The 18,403-nt window shown below is 43.1% G+C and overlaps 1 protein-coding gene across 1 annotated transcript in view; it reads right to left on the bottom strand.

Moving 5' to 3' along the window:
* Positions 1 to 18,403, bottom strand: part of LOC148019832 (intraflagellar transport protein 172-like) — a 324,662-nt gene that overhangs the window by 64,516 nt on the left and 241,743 nt on the right. Inside the window, exons 26-33 of the mRNA XM_087700018.1 lie at positions 18,151 to 18,348; positions 17,989 to 18,040; positions 17,721 to 17,782; positions 12,187 to 12,264; positions 11,907 to 12,068; positions 9,470 to 9,649; positions 9,198 to 9,263; positions 8,986 to 9,119 (exon numbers count right to left, since the gene is read on the bottom strand). Of these exons, the coding sequence (XP_087556144.1) occupies positions 8,986 to 9,119; positions 9,198 to 9,263; positions 9,470 to 9,649; positions 11,907 to 12,068; positions 12,187 to 12,264; positions 17,721 to 17,782; positions 17,989 to 18,040; positions 18,151 to 18,348 (932 nt within the window). The remainder of the gene's footprint in view (positions 1 to 8,985; positions 9,120 to 9,197; positions 9,264 to 9,469; positions 9,650 to 11,906; positions 12,069 to 12,186; positions 12,265 to 17,720; positions 17,783 to 17,988; positions 18,041 to 18,150; positions 18,349 to 18,403) is intronic.

Below are 18,403 nucleotides of genomic sequence, written 5' to 3'. Positions count from 1 at the left end.
GTAAACGAGAAGATCTAATTACCATTTCCGTGCCTATTCAGGCCACATGTGCAATGCCTCCTCTAGACAAGTATCAATGTGATCAGTGACCGGCGGGTGGAGTTTGGATGGTAGCATTGTGCAAGAGCCTCAAGGGGTGAAAAAGGTGTCTTTGCATATTAGAGAGGCTTATTGACAACTAATACCTCAATCCAACAGGTTGGTATATACCGTGATAGTGGACACGCCAAGAGTGCTGTGATAGTGGGCACCCCAAGAGTCCATGCCCACCCATGGTACCAATGCCTTTATGAAAGAATAGTCTTCTTTTCAGACTTTTCTTTATCATAGTTCTTCACATTTGGCCAGACATGGGGGTGTCTAATGGATGAGTGATGAGAATGGGACTCTTTGCAATGAGTAATGAGTTGATCTGGTCCACTGGACCTTCTGGCCTGCTTCTGCCACCTTTCAGCCCACTTTCTGCCCACACTTCATGCTGCACATAGCAGCCTGCAGGCTGCACACTACTTTATGGTGGCCTGTGATTAATGCTTAAGATGACAGCCTGTTCATCCTAAATGTTCTATGGTCTTGAATCATTTGGTGCATTCGTGGAGATTGGTGCTTGTTGAATCTACTTGGCAAGAAAAGTTTGGCCTTTGCTGTTTGCTGTTTGGTCTTGAGTGGTAGGGATGTCGATGTCTCCAAAGGACTGGGTTTCTGGACAGCCTAACTTCTCAGATCACTTTTGCGACTAAGGAAAATTATTGCCAGGACTGTTTTACATTTTGAGCAGGAATAGGTGGGGACATAGTGATTCAGGTGGGAGTTTACATTTCTGAAAGAGAGCACTAGACTTGGGTAGCGTGGGATAGGGGTGTTCTAGTGTCCCAAAGGGTCATGAAGGTTTCTATGGGTTTTGATGAAGTATTCGTTAGTAAAATCAAACTATACACAGTGCCATGCCACGATTATGAGTGACACTTAATGATCTCCTACTGGATCTCTATGATCTAGGTGAGTTATATGATAAGTTTTTAAACATTTGATACATATGTTGGGTATCTCACACGCCTTACTTACGCCTACGCTCATATGGGAGTGTGCGGGTGATCACTAGGACACTGGGGCACTTTTTACTCTCGGTAGGAGAGGTTTTTTCCCCCAGATTATGTGTACTATTTTGTATGTGCTTGTGGTGCACACTTACGGGCACTTACTGTGTTCGGGTGTGAACAGCCCCTTATAACTCTAAGGTATAAGGGTTATCATTTGTACTTTCAGCTTACACTCTATTTTAGTACTATTGCATTGGGTGTCGTGCTCAACTCTGTCTCTCACTCTCACACTGTCTACTGCACTTCAGCTGCACCTCGATCCTCTCCCATCTGACATTTGGTATCAGAGCTCAGCTCAGAGCAGTCTTCAGTCTGCAGTCTGCAGCCCCCGCCAGTTCTGCCCCAGCCGCCTGTTCCTGCCCAGTCCTGCCTGCGCCTGTCAGTCTGTCAGCGCGCAGCACCAGACGACTCCTCTGCCCAGCGTGCAGCTCCAACAATCAGCGCGCCACCTGTACCTGCGTGCTGCCACCTCTGCCCAGCGCGCCACCTGTACCTGCGTGCTGCCACCTCTGCCCAGCGCGCCACCTCTGCCCTGTGTCTGCCCAGAGTGCTCCTTCGCCTGTCAGTCTGCCTGCGCAGCCTCCCTGCGCTGAGCTAGCCTGTGCCGTCAGCTCCAGCTGCCAGCGCGCCACCTGTCTCCACCACCCAGTCCTGGGTACCGCCTCCTCTGCCCAGCGCGCGCCCAGTCCTGCCTGCGCGTGTCACTGGACCTGCACGCCTGTACCTGTGCGTCAGTCCGACTGTACCCAGCAGTCATTATCTCGGGAATCGTGCCCGTCGTCAACACGCAGAGGTAACATTCTGCACTTTTCTTTTACACAGGAGTTCGTGCAACAGGTTCAGGTTCAGCATTGGGAAACGTGCTGAACAGCAGGTTCAGTTTTCAGCATTGGGAAACGTGCTGTGTCTGTCTGTGACACATTGAATGCACATTTTGGGGCTTTTGTAACAGACATTTGTGACAGAAATTTCGGGCAGAAAATTTTGGGGCTTTTGATGTTTTAGTGCTGCTGAGCACTAATTGCACCTTGGGAAGCGTGCATCAGTGACAGTTTTTTTTTTGACAGAGTACCCTTTGCACATTAATTGCAGACTTGTGTTTGCTGCAATTTCTGGAAATTTGCAGATTTCCAGCCCGTACTGCATTGACATTGCTCTATTACCTTTTGGGAAATAATGGCAAATCAGGGAGGAGATGTATTCACCTATGTGTCCAAGGAAGACCGATTGGATGGGAACAATTATTCCCTTTGGTCTTTCATGATGAAGAACGTATTAGTGGCCAAAAATTTGTGGGATTATGTCAGTGGAGAGGAAGCACGACCGGGAGTTGTGGCTCCCGCTACTCCTCCTCCAGGAGGACGTGCAAGAGGGCAACCTCAGCCCCCTCCACCTCACCCCGCTCAGCCACTTCCCCCAAGAACTGCAGCTCAGAAAACTTGGGATACACGGGATGCACAGGCTATGTTGCTGATTGCATTGGCAGTTCAGCGTTCTATCATTCCTCATATTCGTTCAGCAGCTTCTTCACAAGAAGCTTGGTTGATATTGGAGCAGATGTTTGCAAGAAAGAATGAGACTCGCATCTCTTTCTTGAAGAAAGAGCTAGAGACTCTAAAGATGAATGAGGGTGATTCTATGCAGGATCATCTCAACAAAATTCAGGACTTGCGGGAGCAACTCATGAATGTGGATGAGTACTACTCAGATGCGCAGCTGCTTTCTACGACATTGAATTCACTGCCTCCCTCTTACTTGGCTTTTCATACTGCCTTGAACCTCACTATGAGGATTTCGAAAGAGCCCATCACTTTCATTCAGCTTGTCAGTTTGCTTCTAGAGGAGGAGCAAACTAGACGGAACAGTGGTGTGGATGGTATAGCCTCTGAGCAGGCTTTTATGTCAAGGCAGAAGGGTAAAAACAGCCAAGGGAAAAATGCTTCGCAGAGTTCTGGTAGTAGTAACACTTCACAGACAAGTCAGAAACAGGGGGGCACGCAAGCCAAGAAAGGAAAATGCCATTACTGCAAGAAGCCTGGCCACTACATCACTGAGTGCAGGAAGCGCATCGCCAAAGAAAAGAAGGAGGAGTCAGGGATGTCTGTTTCTGCAGCTCCTTCCACTGCTAGTGAGTCCGCGTCCTTTGTTGCAGACAGGGACTATTGTTTTTACACTTGCAGTTATGATGTCTCTTGGGCTGATAGAGCATTTAGCTCTACAGAGGATGCTGACACTTGGTTCTTTGACAGTGGTGCTTCACGGCATATCACATCTCGTAGAGATTTGTTTGCTTCTCTTGGTGCACCTCCCGTTGGGAAGTCTGTTCAGTGTGCTAATAATGCATCATACCCTGTTCGTGGTATTGGGGAGATTCAGCTTACAGCCATTGATGGCTCTATTCTCCGCCTACAGGATGCTTTGTATGTGCCTGGCATTAAGAAGAATCTGCTTTCCATTTCTTCTATGGCACGTTGTGGTTTGCAGGTCACCTTTGATGATGACCGTTGCATGGTCCGTGACAAGGAACACATGACATTGGTCTTGACAGGTTCTCTGTGTCATGGGTTATATGAGTTGGATGCTCTTTCGGTAGATCAGTCTGCATATTTGACATCCACTCTTACTCCTGCTATGTTAGAGGCAGAGTTATGGCATGCTCGTTTGGGGCATGTAAACTATGGCAGCTTGATGCTATTACAGCGTACTCAGATGTTGGATGGATTACCTCTCTTGGAGAGACCTCCTGAGCATTTATGCGAGGGTTGCATTTTGGGGAAAATGCATCGTTTCTCTTTTCCCCGTGATGTTGCTTTTAGAGCAACAGCCAGATTGCAGCTTGTGCATTCGGATGTTTGTGGGCCCATGCAGACACAGTCATTGGGTGGTTGTTACTATTTTGTAACATTTATTGATGACTTTACACGTTTGTGCTGGGTCTACTGCTTGAAAAAGAAGTCAGAAGTGTATGATGCATTTTTGGCTTTCAGTGCACTTGTGGAAACTCAGTCTGGTTGCAAGATTAAGACTCTCCGTTCGGACCGAGGGGGGGAATACATGTCCTCTATGCTGAATTCTTATTTGCAGCAGAAGGGCATTATCCATCAGTACACTACTGCATATACTCCACAGCAGAATGGGGTAGCAGAGAGGAAAAATCGGTCACTCATGGAGATGGCCAGATGTATGCTGAAGGCAAAGAGTTTGCCTCATAGTTTTTGGATGGAAGCCGTCATGTGCGCTTGCCACATTTTGAACAGATGCCCTACCAAGGCCTTGAAAACCGTCACACCTTTTGAGGCTTGGCACAGCCGCAAACCTTCTGTTGGCCACTTCCGTACTTTTGGGTGTCTTGCATATGCCCATATTCCACAGATACTTAGAAAGAAGTTGGACAACAAGGCTGTAAAATGCATCTTTATGGGATATAGCAGCGAAAGCAAAGGCTACAGACTCTATGATCCCGTGACCAAGAAGGTTTTTGTCAGCAGGGATGTTGTATTTGATGAAAAATCAGAATTATCCTTGGCTGGTTTTGATACATATCAGGCTGCCCGTGATGTCTTTGAAGGGCTGCTGCCCATCACATTTGGTGATTCAGCTGGTACTTCAGCAAATGAACCTAATGTTCAGCCAGCTGCTCCTATGGAACATGCAGTAAATCAGCACATTGCTGAAACTGAAATTCAGCAGGAACTTGTACACAGTCAGGAAGCAAGACAGGTGCCTAGATGGTACACGCAGACTATGAGAGATAGTCATTTGGAAACACCCTTGGCTGGTCGTACTCGAAGGCAAACTCGACTGCATGATTCAGCACATTCCATGGAGTTTGTTATGGCAGCATGTACTCATGATAATGAGGAGCCTGAATGTTTTGAGGATGCACGACATAGTGTGCATTGGATGGCAGCCATGCAAGCTGAATTGGATTCTATTCATAAGAATCATACTTGGGATTTGGTGTCTTTGCCAGTTGGCAAGCGTGCCATTGGTACGAAATGGGTCTACAAATTGAAAAGGAATGCAGATGGATCCATAGATAAGTACAAGGCACGGCTGGTAGCTAAAGGCTACGCACAGAAAAAGGGCATTGACTATGAGGAGACCTTTGCTCCTACCTCCCGTATGACGACCATTCGGTCTATGATTGCCTTGGCTGCACATTTTGGTTGGAAAGTGCATCAGCTGGATATAAAGACTGCATTCTTACATGGGGAACTTCAGGAAGAAGTGTATGTACAGCAGCCCATTGGTTTTGCAGTTGAAGGCTCAGAAAATTTAGTATGCAAGCTGAAAAAAGCTCTATATGGTTTGAAACAAGCTCCACGAGCTTGGTACGCAAAGATAGATGCTTTCTTGCTTAGTCAGGGGTTTGTAAACAGCCCATCTGAGTCTACCCTTTATGTACATAAAGAGGGGGGATCCATGCTGATTTTGTGTCTATATGTAGACGACCTTTTGCTCACTGGAACACGTGCTGATCAGATTTCAGCATTCAAAAATAATTTACAGCAAACTTTTGACATGTCTGACTTGGGTATTTTGCACTATTACTTGGGCATCCAGTTTGTACATGATGCTAGAGGCATTGGATTATGTCAGTCAAGGTACATTGGGCAACTTCTTGAGAAGTTTGGCTTACAGGATTGCAAGCCAGTTTGTACACCCATGGAACCTGGGCTCAAACTGTCATTACATGATGACAGTGATTTGTTTGATATCCATACTTATGCTCCAGCAGTGGGATGTCTCATCTATCTATGCCACACTCGGCCAGACATACAGTTTGCCGTTTCAGTTTTGAGCAGGTACATGCATCAGCCTCGTATGTCGCATTGGCAAGCTGTGAAGCGTGTGTTTCGTTACTTGCAGGGTACTAGAGCTCTTGGATTGCTTTATGCCAAGGGGGGACCACTGCAGTTACATGCTTACAGTGACTCTGATTGGGCTGGTGATTTTGATACTCGTCACTCCACTAGTGGCAATTGTTTCTTTCTTGGCTCGTCATGCATTTCTTGGCTTAGCAAGAAACAATCCACTGTTGCCACGTCGTCATGTGAAGCTGAGTACAAGGCAGCCTTCACTACTGCAGTTGAGTGCGTATGGCTTAGACGCTTACTTGCTGATTTGGATGTATCTGTTACGGAGCCTACTCCTTTATATACTGACAGTCAGAGTGCCATTGCAGTGGCACGGAACCCTGTGTTTCATGCTCGCACGAAACACATAGAGATTCACTACCACTTTGTCAGAGAGAGGCTACATGCAGGTGATATCAGCCTTGTCTACTGTCCTACCACCAGCAATGTGGCAGACATCTTCACCAAAGCTCTTCCACGAGACAAATTTGAAGCATTTCGCGATGCTTTGAATTTGACGCCCTTTGGTGGCGGATGATCCTTGTACACTTGATCACTCTTCACTCCAGGGGGGTTTGTTGGGTATCTCACACGCCTTACTTACGCCTACGCTCATATGGGAGTGTGCGGGTGATCACTAGGACACTGGGGCACTTTTTACTCTCGGTAGGAGAGGTTTTTTCCCCCAGATTATGTGTACTATTTTGTATGTGCTTGTGGTGCACACTTACGGGCACTTACTGTGTTCGGGTGTGAACAGCCCCTTATAACTCTAAGGTATAAGGGTTATCATTTGTACTTTCAGCTTACACTCTATTTTAGTACTATTGCATTGGGTGTCGTGCTCAACTCTGTCTCTCACTCTCACACTGTCTACTGCACTTCAGCTGCACCTCGATCCTCTCCCATCTGACAACATACACATCAGATTACACTCAAATTAAAATATTCAGGGCATTTTGATATTTTTGTAGAGTAAACCAAGTATTGAAGGTTGTGGTAAGAAGATCAGGGATTATGACCCTAACTACACATGCCTTTCCAAGACCACTCTGCTTGAGAACAGAAAGCATGTTGTGGAGTAGGGTATGAAAACACAAGTTAGCTGGCAAAGTGGATTAGTGCCATTGAGTTGATTGGCCAACAGATTTTTGTTGGGTTCGGCTGTGCCATTGTTGAGGGCTCACATTATTGTATCATGTTGTATGGCTCATTGTTTGAAAAATTTGGTGAAGGAGAGTGGGAGATTATATGGGTGGAAATAGTTATTGAGCAATCTATGTATATGATTACTTTTCTATTGAAGCATCGATTTGCCTGTGATATCTTCTCCAAAAAATCAAGAAAAACAACTGCTAAAGTCCTCAACTATCCATCTCACATAGAGGCTCTTGATTTTAGATTGCTCGAGTGTAGTGGTGCATTTGATGCAATTGATTATGAAGCTCATGAAGCTAGCTAGCACTTCGATACCTGCTCACTCTAACTTTGATACATGCTTGCGAGTTGTGGTTGCTTCAATCTTAACTAATTTGTGACTTTTATAGCCTTCTTTGTATGGTTCAACCTTCATGCCGCAGGATGTTTGTGCAACTATCCTATGGTTGTCCCTAGATCTCAAAATCAATATGCTCCTCATTGGAGTCTTGGGACATAGATTTCATTTTGTGTGTGCAGTTGTTAGAATATCGTATCTTGGTAATTTCATTTATCCAAAGTCTAGATCTTCTTTTTTATGTAATTCATTAGAGTACTTTAATTGTTGTTAAAGTAAATTGCATTTTTCAAATATGCTGTCCCATCCCCTATCCTGTTTCCCTGGTTTAGTCTGTGCCCTTTCCCTGTCTGCTACCCTTGAAAAGACTCTTGTGGCATCACATATTTGGCTTCCGATATACACGCTATATGGATCATGGAGGAGTCGACAATTACAAAGGTCTGCTCCTTTTAGGGATAGGCATTGCAAATGCATTGATACTTTCAATCGTACAGGATTTATCTCCAGTGTGAATTCCGATGTTTGAATCCTTGGATATCGAACTACTATCCTTCTTAACCCAACAAAATTTCTATCCACACATAAGTTGAAATGCGCATGGATCCCACCACTAGGTGTCAGCATATGAAGAAAGAATCTAAGATCTATAATTTGAAAGGCGAAGAGAAAAACAAGTTAACATAATGCATGTGCATGACTACATCATATTGACTTGAGTTGGTTTACAAAGTATCCCCATTTGAGGGGGTACCATACCGACCTGCCTTTGCCCCATATTACATTGAGTCCAAGTTAATGTGCCCCATGTGTGCGCTTTCCTCCGTGATCTAGTGATGGAACTGCAAGGAGAATGGAGATAGAAAAACTCCAAGTAGTCTTTGAAAGTTGTGGACAATATGGTCTCATTGAACCCCTTGAAGTGCCAGTTTTGGGTTAAGCATAGTTGTAATTTAGGGCACATAGTTTCCAAAAACAATATTGCTAGCAACGTCTCAAAAGTCAAGGTAATCATTGACTTACTACCACTAATAAATTATAAGGGACTTCAATACTTTCTTAGCCACACTAAATAGTATTGGAAATTTGTGTTTAACTATGTGCTAATTGCTAGATTGTTATAGTTATTGTCTTTGAGTGGGCCAAGGAATGCCGACATGCTTATGAAACACTACCGAGAGGCCAGTAGGGATCCAATCTCTAAAGAGAGCATAAAATTTTGTATCTGGCTTCAGGAAAGCTTTAAGTCCATTTGCATGCTGTGTGAACAAAGGAGCTGACAATTGTTAATGCCTGTCTGCTGCTGTGTATCTGGTTATGAATCCCCATCCCTGGAAGAGTCTAATCTCAAATCTGACAACATGCAATGTATCCTCTCTATCCAAATGTTTGCCACAGACATTCCAACGAATTGTCCATACTATTGGTTCTACGAACACATAACATTCATCAGCCTGATTAAGATTGCATGCACTACCATTTTTATGGACAGAAATATTGATTAGCCTGCAGAAAAGTGGTCTATAAACACCTTTGCATGAAAGCAGCAAACTCAGATTGTAATTGACTAAGCTGAATAGGCATATGGTTTTCAGCGACACGAATTGCATCTTCCCAGTGATTCCTTTCTTTGTAGATGTCTATGGAAAGATCTGGCCTCTTTGCCTGCCCATGAAAACATAGAAATCATTTTGTATCCAGTTCCAAGTAGCCAGAGGTAGTCTCAACAAATGTGTCAAGTACCTGGAGAAATAAAGCCTCAGCTCTGCTCAGCTCATTTTTCTCGCAAAGTGCTTTTGCTTGAGCAACCTAATAGCTCATTGGTCTTAGTTATGTGAACTGTGTTTCTGACCATTATCAGACACAACTTTGTAAAAATGCAGATAAAACTCGGACTCTCTTTTTGTTTGCATTTTCTAAAACAATTGTCTGTTACTAGGGTACAGGACAGCTTACTTCCAGGAGTAAAGCTTACTTAAGTCTACTGTACAGCTCACTTAAGGGATAATGCTTACTTGGACATCTGCAACTGATGAGGGGTCAAACAAGTCAGCAACTTTTAGAGCAGCTTGCCAATCTTGTTTATTGATGTACATTTCTATGGCTTTTCTTGGTTTTCCTGCTTTTAAAAACTGATCTTCTGAGTCTCTAAGATGACCTTGACCTTTTAAAATCTCCGCATATGCAAGATGAACCTGTAAATTGACAAAAATCCTGCAAAACATTGTCAGTTCATTTACAAAAATTTTGTTGAACATTGTCAAAATCTTGCAGAAATCAAAGTCCATTTCAAAATTCTGTTCTTCTTAGTAGAAATAGTGGACATTAACTGGAAAGTTGAATTGGAAAGGACCATAGGTACAAAGTGGTTGCTCAAGGGTCAAAGCATCAAGGGGGTGATCACACTGCTTCTCTCTGATGCATGTGACTGGTGATTACCCTGCCCTCTCCTCCTTGGCATTGGCACCTTGTCTTGTGCTTTGCACATGCAAACTAATGGTTTAGAAATAGGCAGTTTTCCCATGGCTCTCAATATCCTCTCTCGTTACTTGGCATCCTGCTCTGTGAAGGTTCCTTACGCAAGTCATTCCTCTTGAAAAGCATTAGAAAGGATGTCTAGGCATGCAGGCTTCAACTGACTTCCATTTTTTAAGGATTTACTGGTCAATCTTATAAAGAAAATCAGTGGACATCAGATAAGCTGCCATTAAGGCCCCAAGGATTTACTTCAGGAATCTCTGGCTGAAGTTGCCACATTTTAAACCCAGTGTTGAACTTATTATTTGAGTTTCAAGCTGTAAATGAAGGCGGCCTTTTCCGGTCCATGTATTCCATAAGACTGGGCATGATTATTGTGCAACCCACTCCAAGTCTCCTCATGTTGCCTCTCTTGTCTCTTCCTTTGGGTTTACATTTTCTTCCCCTCTGTTTTCAAGGTGATCTTCACTAAAAGAATCAGGCAATATCAGATGCGATGCTATTGAGGTCCAGCTTAAGGCAGTCTTCGCAAGCTTGTTTCTTATGAAGAACATACTCTCTCTTATTTTGACAGCTTTGTTTGAACTGGTATGCTAATCTTTTTTATTGTTTGGTTTGACACCTCTGTTGAGAGTTTACATTTTGCTGGTCAAGCTAGGTGATTAGGAAAAAGGAGGTCAACCTCTAAAAACTTGTGCTTTGAAGCTGCATGGAAAAATACAAATGCATGGTCAAAATTACCCATATTGACAGTGTGATCTATTGCTTGGTCAAGAAGGCCCAGTTTCAGTCATTCTGCTTCATCGACTTAATCCAATGTACTTGCCTATGAAAGCCACCTTCAGTCTGAGTTCAAGAATTAGACTTAGCATCAGAACACAAGGATTTACTTCAAGGAATTTCTATGCTAAAGTAGCTACATTTTGAACCCATTGTTGAAATTGTTATTTGAGTTTCAAGCTGTAAATGAAGATAGCGCATAGAAACAGGGAACGCCCGTTCCGGGCTGTAGGAACGGATTAACGTGTTCCGGCATGCGTCTACCTGAGAAACACTCATGGAACGTTCTTGCCCGTTCCCAGCCCCGTTCCTGCCCGTTCCAACCCCGTTCGGGGCCGTTCCAGCAGGCGTTCCCTGTTTGGAACGGCCGTTCCCTGGAATCAGACTGCACTGTCCCCAAATTTGGGGCATTTCAGATCATGGATTGCCCCAAATTTGGGGCACTTTTTCAGCAAGGATTTGGGGCATTGGTCTTGGTTGCAATGTCCCCAATTTTAGGGCATTTCAGATCAAGCATTGCCCCAAATTTGGGGCTTTTTGAGCAAGGATTTGGGGCATGGAATTGGCTGCAATGTCCTCAAAAGGATTGCCCAAAATTTGGGGCTTTTTCAGCAAAGATGCGGGGCATCGGACTTGGCTGCAATGTCCCCAATTTCGGGGTATTTCAGATCAAGCATTGCCCCAAATTTGGGGCATTTCCAATGTGTTGACTGAATTATTTATATATATATATATATATGCTGTTCCCCCCATTCCCGTTCCCCAATCCTAAGCGTTCCCCTTGTTCCGGGGGGGTCCTGTTCCCATTCCCCATTCTTGGTAACTATGAGATAGCGTTTTCCTGTCCACATGTTCCATAAGAAATGCAACTGTTATTTGAAAGTGGCAACAGAACAAGCCACTCCAACTTTCATAATGTTTCCTCTCTTCTCTCCTCCTTTAGGTCTACATTTTCTTCCTCTCGCCTTTCAAGGTGATCTTCACTAAGAATCAGGCAACATCAGATGCCCTGCTATTGAGATCCAGCTTAAGCCAGTGTTTGCAAGCTTGTTTCTTATGAAGAACATGCATCTCTAATATTCTGATAGTCTTGTCTGAAATAGTATGTTAATGTTTTTCATCTATTGATTTAACACCTCTGTTGAGAGTTACATGTTACTGGTCAAGCTAGGTGGTTATGAAAAGATGGTCAACCTCTGAAAGCTTGTCCTTTGAAGCTGCACAGCAAAATCCAAATGCATGGTCAAAATCACCAATATTGATAGCATAATCTATTGCTTGGTCAAGAAGGCCCAGTTTTGTCAGTAATTCTGCCCCATCAACTTGATCCAATGTACTTGCCCATGCATAAGCCACCTTCAGTCCAAGTTCAAAAATTAGAATTGAATTCAGAGCACATGGGAACAATTGTGGTAAGTTTGCACTTAGATGTACAAGCAAAAAGCTGTGTGGTGCTGAATTAAGATCTACTAACTTGTGTGGTTGCATGAGGACCACTACATGATTTAGCAACACGCAAGGCATCTTCCCACATGCCAGAAGTTGTATACATCTGCCAAACTCAGTAAAGAAGAAAGGATATCTATTTGAAAATTTCCAGAAGGATTAAGCCCCACAAGTGTAAGAAGATAATAAAATCACTTGAGACTTCCAGCTTCAAATTTTAGTTATGACAATTGAAGTAGTCAACTACTGATCTCAGATAAAAGTTTTCAAGCTTATTATTACATGACAATTGAAATAGTCAACTAGTGACTTGAGATATCTAATTCCAGCTACAAATGCTTGCTTGTTATTGTAAGCAGCAGGAGATATGAGGGACTTAGTACTGACTTGAATCTAGTATTAGGTCAACTTTTTGAGTGCCTGGCCTTGCCACATGTTGCCTGCCTGCACACTGCCCTCCTCTTCCTCCTCTCCTCTCTCTTATGCCTCCTCGCCTCCCATCAGCTTGCACACTGTGTGCCCCTTTTCCAACTGCAGCCTACCCATCCCTCTCTCCCACCATCTTTCTCTCTCATCCTTGGTGGTCTACATTGCAACCAGTGTGCCGCCTTCCCCCTCCTGCTCCCATCTCTCCTGCTTGCCATTGGCACAAAGTGGGTCTATAAGCTGAAAAGAAAAGCGGATGGATTCATTGATAAGTATAAAACTAGGCTTGTGACGAAAGGCTATGCGCAAAAGTAAGGGCACTGATTATGAGGAGACGTTTGCTCCTACATCCCCTATGACCACCATTTGGTGTATGATTGCTTTGGCTACCCATCATGGTTGATATTAAAGCTGCATTTTTACATGGTTGATATTAAAACTGTGCACCAACTTGATATTAAAATTGCATTTTTACATGGGGAACTTCAAGAAGAAGTGTATGTACAACAGCCCATTGGTTTTGCAGTTGAGGGATCCAAACACTTGGTATACAAGCTGAAAAAGGCTTTGTATGGTTTGAAGCAAGCTCCATGAGCTTGGTATGCAAAAATTGATGCCTTTTTACTCAGCCAAGGGTTCATTAACAACCCATCACAGTCTACTCTTTATGTATGCAAAGAGGGGGGAACCTTGCTGGTTATATGTCTTTATGTAGATGATCTTCTGCTCACAGGGACACATACAGATCACCTTTCAGCATTCAAGAAAAATTTGCAGCAAACTCTTGAAATGTTAGATTTGGGACATTTGCATTGGGCATTTAGTTCATTCATGATGCTAGAGGCATTGTATTGTCACAGTCCAAATATATTGATAGACTCCTTGAGAGGTTTGGCTTACAGGATTGCAAGCTAGTTAGCACACTGATGGAGATTGGACTCAAACTGTCTTTGCATGATGACAGTGATTGGTTTGACATCCATACATATGCTCCAACAACTGGATGTCTCATTTATTTATGCAAACACAAGGCCAGATATTTAGTTTGCAGTTTCAGCCTTGAGCAGATATATGCACAGTCCACATGTCACATTGACAAGTTGTGAAGCGTGTTTTTCGTTATTTATAGGGTACTTGGACTCTTGGACTACTTTATGCCAAGGGGGGACCATTGCAACTACATGCTTGCAATGATTCAAATTGGACTGTTGATTTGGATTCATGTCATTCTACGAGTGGAAATTGTTTCTTTCTTGGCTCATCTTGCATTTCTTGGCTTCGCAAAAAACAAGCCACTGTTGCCACATCATCTTGTGAAGCTGAATACAAGGCAACTTTCACTACCATAGTTGAATGTGTATGGCTAAGATGTTTGTTGGCTGATCTTGATGTATTTGTCAAGGAGTCTATTCCTTTGTTTACTGACAATTGGAGTGCCATTGCAGTGGCGCGGAACCCAATGTTTCATGCACACACGAAACACAGAGATCGACTATCACTTTGTCAGAGAGAGGCTACATACAAGAGATATTAGTCTTGTCTACTGTCCTACCACCAGCAATGTGGCAGTCATCTTCATCAAAGCTCTTCCTTGCGATAAATTTGAAGCATTTCGCAATGCTTTAAATTAGATTTCCTTTGGTGGATGATCCTTGTACGCTGATCACTTTTCACTCCAGGGGGGTTTGTTGGGGTTGACTTATGCCTACACTCATAGAAGAGTGTCGATGATTTGTAGTAGGACACAGGGGCACCTTTTACTCTCCTTATGAGAGGTTTTTCCCCCCAGTTACATTATCTTCTATTTTATGTGCCTATGTTACACAATTCGGTCACTTATCGTGTTTTACTCCTTTCGGGTGTAAACACACATTAACAACCCTAAGGTTTAAGGGTTGTACTTTCATTACACTCTTTGTAATTGCATTGGGAGTCGTACTGTATCCTCACTCTCCAATGTCAACTATGCACTCTCAAGTGAGAGCTTCGATCCTTACCCTCTCACATTGACATTGCTGTCTTCTCTTCTATGGTAGTTTGATCTTAAAAAGGCTATGCAGTCGAACGTGCCAGTTCTTACCATCTTTTTGTTTCTAATATCCATTTCACTTAGCATGCATTGACCTTCTTACGAAACTTTTAGAGCTAACTGCTTTCAGCTGACATACAAGTTATTCTGGTTGGCATATCATTTAGGACATACAATGAACAAGATGGGTATTTTTGACCTAAATTATCACCAGCGTTTGTTATTTACTCACGACTGCCAACTCTTCTTGCCTGCCTTTTCAGTGTTTTCAGCCCTCTCCACCTCTCTACCTCTTTCTTTGTTCTGATTTGTAGCCTTTCCTTTTCATTTTCTTTAGCATGAATGCATCATAGGACCTAAAGTTAAATTTAGAGACCTTACTTTCGGTCATTCAACAAGCTTACACAAGTCTTGAGATAAACCTCTTGCTTGTGTCTGCAGCCAACTACTCTTAGCGATATTTCACCTAGCCCAGCTCACATAGTAGGATCTTCTTGCATTGTGGGGTCCCATGTGCACTGATCAGTGAGATTCCTAAACCCCTTGAACAAATCTGGACCATTCTTCAATGCTCGCAGCAGGTAGATTAAGCATCTCACACTAGATGTATCTAGTCACTGCCCATGTACCGCCCATGTACTGACCGCTACACATGACCTAAACTTCTCTCAGTTACCCTGAAGGGGAAGAGGTTCTTGACAAGTGCAAGAGGCCTTTGGATATTCCCTTAGACATTCGTACAGCATTTTCTTTGTTCGACATGTGGGTTCACAACAAGGATTATTCTAGACTCCAAGATGGCATCACTATCATAACCTTCTTTCCTTGCCTATATGAGCACTTAACCCCTTTCATCCTAGAGATTGATAGTATTATTGGATGACTGATGGAGTGGGAGAGGTCCTACTTAGACCCAATAGATGAGGGCACCCTCTTGTACCAGTCAGTGACAGTGAAAGTACCCCTGATATGTGGAGGATTTGTTGCTTCCATCCATCACCATTCCCACCATTCCATGGAGGAGAGATGGTTCAGTAAGTAAAGCACATAGCATGCTGAGACAATGCTCTAGTTGTTGAGAGCATGGACATCTGGTAAGCCTCTTGACCTCAGAGATAGAGCGGTAGTATGCGGCAAACAGAGGAGCCTAGAGGGACCTCATCAAGATGAGGATGGCAACTTCTTGTCTTCTGTCTGATGCTATGGCCTATTTATATGCCCCTCTCCACTCACTTAGTATTGTTGTATTGGATTACATCCACCTGGAGAGAGGGAGACTGAATGCACTGCTGGTCATCACACATGTTGGTATTTCTGTAGCACTGTACTGTACATCTGATGCTTTCATTTATGGATCCTATTGCCCATTCATCGTTTGCTTTTGAGTTCTTGTTCTTCACTATTTTCATGATTTGTCTTTTCTCACTTCCGTTCATTTGTGCATTCTCACATGGTATAAAAAATGACTGCTGTTGCTGCTGTATTTACACTGATTACATGTCTGCAATCTTTGCATTTGCTGCTTCCCAACCTGCTTCATGCTGGGTGACCTGTTTGGCTGCTAATCTGAGCTGACGTAACCTGCATTTTCTGCTGTGGAGCTTCTTCTACAGCTGGACGACATCATTCCTGAATCATGAAACCTGTTTTCTGCTGTTATTGATGGCTGCACCTTGTGTTTTTGCCGCTACACCTGTGGTGGAGGGCTGGGACTGCTTTGCAAAGGCTGATTACACTGTCGCCTGTGGTTGTGATCCCTCACTACTCACTTCACTGTTTGGGTTGGTATCTGTGCTTTTTTGATTGTTTGTGTGAGATTGAACTGCGAGCTAACTGTTGAATTCTTGTGTTGTTCAGGATGATTGACCTGAAGTGCCCCATGTTTCTCTGTCTATTCTCTGTTATCATCCTATGTATCACCCTTATTCTCTATGATGGAGAGGATACAGGGTGATTCGGAGACTATGAACATGAGGAGAGATGCTTTTCTCAGCACCTGGGATTCTGGCACTTCTTTCATTGTCAGCCACACATGATCTGGCACTATGGACCTCACAGTGGTTATTCACTTAGGCCTTATAATAGACTTCTCCTTTGTTGTATTTTTTTTTTTTGAAAGTCCCTTGCAAGGCTGTTTTGTACTCTGCCTTGGGATACTTTGTCCTAAGGGGATTTCTTAGTACAATCTTTCATTTCTCTGAAAAAGAAAACTCAAGTTTTTCTTAAACCCATGTGCAGCTAGTCCAAAATTTCTAGAAGATGTATTATGACTTGCTGACTTGTGTGGTCTGTAGACCAATGTGACTAGCATGGCTTTTGAGTGATTTGATTAAGGTGACTCGTGCGAATGGTGTGATTTACATTTCTTGGCAAAGATTGAAGGTGCGAGTTTTGTAATTGGCATCTGTTCAGTTCAAATTTTGTTGAGTTGTTTTTGGAGTGGCCACTTAGTGCAACAAAATGGGAGCTGCCCAGAAGTTTTTGGAGCAACAAGAGAGTACTGCAGAAGGCAGAGGAACTCCAGCATGACATTTTGAGCCTATCCACATGTTGTGGCAGCTGAGAAGGGTGGCAACAACAGACAGAGGGGTTGCAATTTCAGTGGTGAGTGGTTTTGAGTCTGTCCCAGGTTGTGGCAGCCATGCTTTGTCTAGGCAAGCCATTGCATAGGTCCCAAATATGGAGGTTCTTGAGTAAGCCCTTGGTGCTAGAAGCAAATATGCTTGCTTCAGTAGAGGAAGAAGATTTGTGTGTGGAAGAGGCATATCTCTATCTATATTAGCCCTTGTGTAAAGACTCTATGAGTCTATTAGTGTGGTATCCACTGATTTGTAAATGGCTAGACTTCATTCTAGGAAAATTTGATTCCAGTTTGATAGACATTGCTCTTGTTGAGATGCCTAATTCTGGTGGTGATTCAGAGATAGATGTTATGCATGAAGAGTTGGAAATTGTATATACTTGTGAGATGCTATTTTTTTTGGAAAAATAAAACTTGACCATAAGGCATGTTTTTTCAGCACCAGAAGAGTGATGACCAAACCTAAAGCCTTACCTTGTCTGATGTGTTCACCAGAAAAAATGAAAAAAATAAATAAAACTCAAACCTTCATAGCACTTTTCCAATCGTGCACCTCCAAGTAATGATATTCTGCATCTCTTAATAGTCCTGTTTCAGATAAACAAGAGAAAAATGTAAATTACATATTCTGTTTAGTTTACCACCCTGATAGTATGTTTCTATTACTAGAAGCCAGTGGAAGTTTTACAAGCTGAGAATATGGTGTCTAGACAGTATAATCAAGCATAAGAATAACCAAATGAATAAAGCACGATAATTTTTTCTTGTCATGGTGAGGTAGAAAAAGCTTAAACCTTTGTTTCTAAGAAGATTAGCAAGGTCTGTATGGGTTTCTTTAAGGCCTTCCTGTATAATTATGATAGCAAAGCATCATCAGAAACAGCAATTACTTTGCAAAACCTGAGACGACAGCGACACTTTCTAACGACACATCCCAATAGAAAGAGACATAAAACCTTCTTATATTTTGCAACCAGCTGAATCATGTCGTCAAACATTCCTTCTTTTTTATACATGTTCACAGCAAGCTCTGGTTTTCCAGCTTCAATATAAAGTTTTTCTGCATCCTTGAAATGTCTAGAAGCCTCATAGTCCCTTGCTTGATGCAGGTAAATGGATATTGCTTCCTCCACAGACAATAATTGAGATGCAACCTGGAGATTAATGGATAGCCTAGCACTTTACTTGGGAACTACTGATACAGAGCAA

The sequence above is a fragment of the Lygodium microphyllum genome, chromosome 19 (assembly GCF_053477565.2).
Source record: "Lygodium microphyllum isolate KBCC chromosome 19, Lygodium_microphyllum_v1.1.10, whole genome shotgun sequence".
In the NCBI taxonomy this organism is placed as follows: Eukaryota; Viridiplantae; Streptophyta; class Polypodiopsida; order Schizaeales; family Lygodiaceae; genus Lygodium; species Lygodium microphyllum.
The sequence above is the reverse complement of the archived record's forward strand: the minus strand, read 5'-3'. Positions and strand labels throughout refer to the sequence as shown.